Genomic DNA, 7255 nt, shown 5'->3' on the forward strand with positions numbered 1-7255 from the left:
AATGCATTTCTTTCAAGATAAAACTTTTTTTCATAAATTAAAAGTACTCATCGTTATCTAGTAAACGATTGATTTTTTTTTTTTAAATTTTTCTTGCAAAAATTGTTTTTGCGGATTGAACAAATATTATGAGACGAAGGGAGTAATAAGTGTGGAGGTTTATCATTGCAACTGGAATTATATTTGGTAAAAGCCTGCTTACTTAAAATCAGAAGTCGAAATATCAAAATAAAGCTCTCAAACAAATTAACACGGCCGACGTCGTGCTTATTGGAAGAGAAAGGGGACATGCATGTCATCCAATAATTTCATTTTCAATTTAGCCCACTCAATTTACTGCGATTGGCTCGCGAGAAATTCCGTACGTGAGGGTATCTTCGTCAAGGCATTGATTATGAATTTTTTAAACAATTATGAATTTTTTTTACAAATCTTATAAATGTCAATACAAAATATAATGAATTTTTATACACAATGTCACGAATTCGAAACACTTTTAGAGAGGTGTGTGTATGGTAGTACTTCTCATTTAGTTAATTATTATTCCTATTTTACATTGCTATGATTTTATTGTCGAACTGAACCGATCAGTTGGCAAAATGGAGACTGTAACTTATTTAGCGGCATTTCAGTTGATGGCTATTGACTTATTTTGAGCTTACTTTGAATTACACTTGTTTAACAGATATGCTTATCCAGGATATTTCAATGAAACCAATAGTCAATCAGACATTTGTAACTTCAGATGGCATTGACGTGTAATTTTGTCAGGGCCTGAGGTGCCAACCTCGTTGGGATGTTAGGTTAATTTCCATCGTGATGCCTTTTTAAGCTCGAGTCTCTTTTAATCGTCGTAATTCCGTCAATGATTTATTTAAAAAAAAATTGCCGATCAAATTTTCAACCAGTATGGCCAATTATATGGTATTCTTTCACTGATCACTAGCATAAAACTCGTGCTATGCATAGGTTGGTAACATTGAGGAAAATAACTCTAACCGCGCGATGTGGTAAATTTGTGTGTATCAAATCTTTTAGACAAAGACATAAAAGTTAGGAACGGGTAGAAGATAGAGAAATGCACGGAGCTTTAGCCAATGTATTTGCTTGATGCTGCTTTCCTCCGCATCTGCTATGGGGAACCATTGATATATTCGATCCTTTGATTGAATTTTATTTTGAGGCTCCGTTCCGCTAACAGGAAGTATTTATTTTTTGAATTAAATGTGATATATTTTGAAAAAATGACCTGTCTCGTAAAATAAAAAAATAAGAACTTTAGTGGAACGGGAATATCCGAGTTTCAACCCAATTTATCAGCAAAGGTATTAACACACACACTCTCTCTCAATTGAACCACAAACTCTCTCTGCACAATGCAGCTACGTAATCTTTAGGCCTACTAAACGTATCCTTACCAAAATCAGACCGAACATTGCTAGTTATATGTAGGGCTACAAACGAAACAAGGCTTGAGGTCAAGTCGAGCTTGAGTTTGAATTTTAGGCTCGTGTATAAACGATCTGAGCTCAACACTCAAAAGCTCAACTCGGCTCGTTTGTATAGACTCGGCTCGTTTAATAAACAAGTCAAGTTCGAACACTGCAAAACTTAGCTCGGCTTAGCTTTTTTGCACCCCTAATTAAGTACATGATTAGATGATATACTCCCTCTGTTCTTAATTGCACAAATTCAACCATAAAAGAAAAAGCTTTGAGAAATTACATTATTCTCCTTGTTGTCTTCACCGTGTTGCAGAAACAAGTAATAAAATTAAATGAGCACGTATTTTACAATATTCATTCACGTTAAAAGTGAGGGAAAGAGATCACTACTCACCTCCTTAATAGTCCATTTACTTGGATTTACGGTTTTCTTTTTTAATACTGCCAAGCAATCCCCAAATGAGTTTTCTGTTTTTTTTTGAAAAAAAAAATTGAAAACTTAAAATAAAGGCGTTCCAAAAAAAAAAAAAAAAAGGAAAGAAAACGTAAAATAAAAGACAGATTCGAAAACAAACGGGTCATGTTTTTGTGTCTTTGCTAGTCAAGTCATCTTATTGTTTGGAGAGAAGATTGGTCTTTCCAATTTTATGTAAGAGCCGAATAGACAGACGCGATGTGTACCAGTCGAAGTTTGCCTACTTCGTCAAAATTCAATCAAACAAACAAACAATACGCGGGCAATTATTGTGCATATCTTGTCAATATTTTGTCAAAATTCAATCAAAACAAACAATAAGCAGGAAGCTATCGTGCATGTTTTGTCAAAATTAAATTTGCACACGAATCGCATGTTCCCCCGGCTTTTAGTACTTAAGAATACAGCGTTTGGTGTGAATCCACGAAAAAGCAAATGAATTAAACAACTGAAATTAACACAATTATGTGAACTGTTTGAATTATCAAAATTGATCCTGAATAGAAAGAAAACAGGACTAACTTGACGAACATGGACCGGATTGGAGATGATCCTAAAGGAGTAGTTTCCAAACAGAGCCTAGGACTTTCTCTTACCTGACGGGAAAGCAGTTGATCGACGACTTGGCAAATGACGAACAAGAAAACCTCAAAGCACTCTGAAGTTTCCGAATCGTTCCACGAAGCGCTGCTTCTTTTTCTTTTTTTTTTGGGGACAGTAGGATGTTAAAATATTACTCCGTGGCAGAGTAAAATTTCTACGGCACATGCCAACGTCGTTGCATCTATTCGAACCTAAGATCTCACACATTGACACCGGCACCTAAGCGCTCGCTTGTACCGCTTAAGCTATAACTCTGGGTCGTTTCATGAAGACTTAGATCATGCTCATTCTTGATGATGCTTTCATTTTGGTCCCCAATAAGTACTGCTGAAAAGGCCGGCCACTTCATTTGTTACTGTTGATTATAGTTTTTAATGAACGATTTCCACACACTTTTTTATTATTATCTATCTGCACTTCTTTTATTGTCTTTATTTATGTAAAATTTGTAAGAAAAATTCATTAAGTGATTATGTCACACAGGGTATTAGTTAGCAAACATCACGTGCAAGTGTTTGCGGTGGTGCCTCTGGAATAAATGAATGTGGTTAGATCTAGAAATTATTTGCTGAACTTATTTATGATGGGTAGATGACGTTTAGGCTATTTGAGGAGGAGGTCCTCTCTCAACCAAGTACGCACTGAAAAAATTTAGACTTACCCCATCTACGTAAGATAGTTTGAATATTACTTTAGAAAGAGGCTCCAAAGATAGAGACTTTTTTTTCCCAAGAGCTTGCTTTGCTCTTGAATTGCTGGCTGGATTTATTATCTCTTCTACTAAGGGCTTGGATCTTAATTACTCTTATCTTATATAACTACATGTATCCAGGTAGTTTTTATGCGAATCCTTTTATGTATTTTCACAGTATGTATTTGATAGTGAAAATACATAATATTCTTGATTCTGTAATTCTTGTTTACAAAATTATCAAATTAACCCTCGCATATAGAAAGTGAACATAGAATAAAAGATAGTTTAATAATTTTACATGCATAAGAACAAAAGAGGAATGCAAGCGTATAAAAAGAGAATGTGAAAATCACTTTCCTTCTAAACATTCCGGTTATTGTTAATGTCACCCCACCTTTTTAATGCCTTCCCATCATTTAAACAAGTAACACCTCAGGTTCACTCGCAATTTAATTTACACCCAACTTTATTCGTGTATCTGGAAAACAATTCCAGACAGATTTTCACAATAGGCAAGTAATTACTTTCAGACATCTTATTTGCGTACAAATCAAAATATCTATCTATAAGATACAAAGAAATTGGATCTCGCCGAGCAAAATAAAAAAGAAAAAAGAAATTTGATCCTTACGAACGCGCGCAATACAAATACTACGAAAGAATATGATAAAAACAAAAACAAGAAATGAACAAACTTTATCGGGTGATTTTTGGCTTTCTTTCTTGCTTTTCTTAGAAAGCTCTCTCTATGTATAGCTTTTTTTGATTTATATTTTTTATTCTTCTCTAATTCTATAAGTGTGTACAATGCTTCCTTTAGAAAGAGCCGTTAAACGATCAGACCAGACAGGTCATCCTCGTATTTTGCCACGTACGTTAGTAAAAGACTTGCTTGCTTTCCTTGACGTTGAGTAGCTTCCCGTCCTTCGCCATTTCAGATCGGTATGTATATATAATATGCTTCCTTGGTCAGTTATCGATGTAAACGTTGGAGATTTCTTGGCTACCTATGTGGGCACGGTACCGCCAACGGATAACCGGGATAGTAGGAAAACACAAGCTGAAGAAACAAACACGGCGCCCGCGAAGCAAGCCAGATCCAACCCCGTAACCAAAGGAATACTCCTGAATTTCTCCAACACTCCCACTTGCAGTATCATAACCACGGCGTGCCCGATTTTCGACTTTGCTTGCGTTATCGATTGCATGCACGCCCATCTCGGAAGTGTCTGAAAATTATTACATTCAGAGAGTTTAGAATCATTTGTGCAATTGCATTTTGTTCTTTAGAGTAACACTTGTTTATTCTCTAATTAATCATTCAATAAATAGCAAAGCTAAACATTAGGGCTCTATTTGGTAAAGTTGTCAATTTTTTGTTTTTCGTTTATGAAAAAACAAGAGCCTAGTTGACCAGGGTGATCACCTTGAGATGGAAGAGCCCAAACAAGTTTGATCCGGGGAGTTGTGGGCCTTTGGTTTGTAGATGATTCGTTCCCACAAACATGACATGCAAGCCCATTCCAAAAACAAGCAGTGCTGTTCCTACCAGGAACATATCTGCATAAAAAATAAGTATCCATTTTTGTTATTAATTTCATGCATTGGATATGTAGAATCACAAAAGGTTAGTTGAGCACATATATACCATGAGAGAGAGAGAGAGAGAGAGAGAGAGAGAGAGAGAGAGAGAGAGAGAGAGAGAGAGAGAGATCACAGGCATACCTATAGCTTCAATTAGTAGCTGCACCACATGTCCTTGATCCAAGTTTTGCGATAACATGTTAAAGTAGTAGACATACGACTGTATAACGAGGAAGAAACCCTGCAAATTAATCGTGTTGTGAAGTCAGTTGGGATGTATAGTTCTTCGAATGGAAAAATAACACGGAAATTAATTTTTCTTCGTTCAATTAACAAGAGGTAGAAATAAAATTATGAATCTTTACCTCTAGGAAGCACAATACTGAGCCAAGTAAGGATCCGGCAACAGCAAATAGTGCGAAGAATCGGCAGTCAATTAAGGCCTGCAGAATTTTGAAAAAAGAGAGAGATATTATTCGTATATTCGTCTTGCATGTGTTCCATGCATGTGCATGTTTTTTTTTTTTTTTGGAAAATGACGTAAATGTATTAGTCTTTCATATAAAAAGACAAAGTAGGAAAATATATTTTTGATAGTACTGTAAATTCTATGAAAATTGTACCAACTTTTTAGCAGGAATTGAATATGGGAAACGATGTTAATTAGCTGGCCTTTTTTTATTACACACACACACACACACACACACACATATATATATATATATATATAAGTGTTTAATATCGATTCTTTATATATATAGTTAGTTTTGAATTGTTTCCTCACATGTGAAAGGGCAATTTTGTAATTTTATATGAATAAGTGCACTTAATAAAAAAAGAATGCTAAAATCATTTTCTACTAAATATGCAATTATGCACCTTCAAGATCTTGACACGAGATTCTCACGCATGTGCAGACAATAATCCATTAATGTCTTTATGTAAAAGACATAATACATGAGATGAGCGGCCGGATGCGCTCGGCACCCGCTTGACCGAGGGTGCCTGACAACATCCCTGGATTTGTGACGTCTTTACAAGTAGCCCCAAAAATTGATATTTTTGCTTGCTAAAAAAAGAAAAACAAAAAAACAGTGAATTTTTTTTTGTCCCAAGGCAGTTATACATATGGAAATAATTATAACGATAAAAAGGAAAATGTGAAAATCATTTCACAGAGACAAAAGAATTAACGAACGAGAATGTGAAAAGGCTGGAACGTACTCTCTCAATGAACATCTGTGGGTTCAATACCCGTGGCCTTGGTTTGGTAGCCACTTGAAGGATAACAAGCGCCGCATTAGTAACCTTCCTCAGGAGGAGCCAAGCCAAATCCACGCCTTCGATGTTCTTCGTTTGTGGTTCCAAAACAGAATTGATTCTCTCGGCAACAGCCACTGCCTTTACAGTCCCTGACGATTTCTTCTCGCCGCCGATTCTCTTCTCTCTGATCTCATCCCCTCTGCTTAGGTTCATAAAAATCTTACTCTTCGATGACGATGTCGAGTAGGAAGAAGAAGGAGGAGAAGGAAGACGAAGACCCAGAGGCCTACCGCTGCGAAGCAATCTAGTGGCTGCCATTTTTGGATTTAACTGCTGGCAGGAGAAGGAAGACGAAGACCCAGAGGTTAGGTTAGACTTTAGATCTGTTTGGTCGGGTTGTATACATGTGAAGAGAGAGAGGTGTATATATATAGGAGCGTGTGGAAGAAAGAGAAGATTCGTGGCATATGAGCTGAATTTTGTCTTTACATGGGGACGGGAGGTGCCTTTCGCGGACTATGGGTGCACCGTTGGCTGTAAACTGGGTTGTGCGAGACTCATTCCGAAATCTAACACAAATAATTGGAACCGTTAAATTTATTGAAGTATTTTTGAAGGGTCTTTATAGAAAAATTAACTTAGTAAGATATCGATAATGACTTGATCAATTAGGAGCTGTTTCACTTTTAAAAAAAGAAGGTTTTGAGAAAAATAAGGTAATTTTAAGGTCAAAAATCATGTGTTTACGCAAATAATTTTTTTACTAATATGGATATTTTTTGATAGGTCTTATTGAAATCTTTTAAACGGTGCAAAAAAAAATTGAAAAATCATTTTTCATTTTCGTTATATTTAAATTTGAAATTACATTCTTTTTGCAAAAAGAAAGTTTTGGGAGAAAGCGGAACGGGGTCTTATTTACTCAACTTCTTAATGAAAGAATGAACAAATATTTGATAAATTTTTACCGACATTTGACTGAGTTAATTTTTAAAAAAAATTCCTTAAATTTTTTTTTAAATAAATTAAGTAATTTTGATCATTTATATGAAACTTAGAAAAAATATATTTTAAATAAATTCAAAATGAGTCTTATATAAGGGTCATTATCGGGTTGGGCCGGGCCGGCCCAGCCCGTTAAGTCACTACCCAAGCTTGCTCGCGGGATGGGCTGAGTGGGTTTTTTCTTTT

The 7255-nt window shown here is 35.7% G+C and overlaps 1 protein-coding gene across 1 annotated transcript; it reads right to left on the reverse strand.

The window, feature by feature from the left end:
- Window positions 1-3654: 3654 nt before the first annotated feature.
- Window positions 3655-6483, reverse strand: LOC131331102 (uncharacterized). The gene is made up of 5 exons (XM_058364944.1): window positions 6026-6483; window positions 5167-5244; window positions 4943-5042; window positions 4644-4777; window positions 3655-4446 (listed from the first exon to the last, which is right to left on the reverse strand). The coding sequence occupies exons 1-5, from the start codon at window positions 6380-6382 to the stop codon at window positions 4225-4227; spliced, it is 891 nt and encodes a 296-aa protein (XP_058220927.1). The 5' UTR covers window positions 6383-6483; the 3' UTR covers window positions 3655-4224.
- Window positions 6484-7255: the final 772 nt, after the last annotated feature.

The sequence above is a fragment of the Rhododendron vialii genome, chromosome 6a, assembly GCF_030253575.1.
Source record: "Rhododendron vialii isolate Sample 1 chromosome 6a, ASM3025357v1".
NCBI lineage: Eukaryota > Viridiplantae > Streptophyta > Magnoliopsida > Ericales > Ericaceae > Rhododendron > Rhododendron vialii.

Bases quoted from the DNA above. Each gene is read 5' to 3' on its own strand.
- LOC131331102 (XM_058364944.1), bottom strand. From the start codon at position 6,382: ATGGCAGCCACTAGATTGCTTCGCAGCGGTAGGCCTCTGGGTCTTCGT. The intron at 5,043-5,166 runs GTAAAGATTCAT...ATTAATTTGCAG, and splicing joins CAGTATTGTGCTTCCTAGAG to GGTTTCTTCCTCGTTATACA. The intron at 4,778-4,942 runs GTATGCCTGTGA...TTTTTTATGCAG, and splicing joins GCTACTAATTGAAGCTATAG to ATATGTTCCTGGTAGGAACA.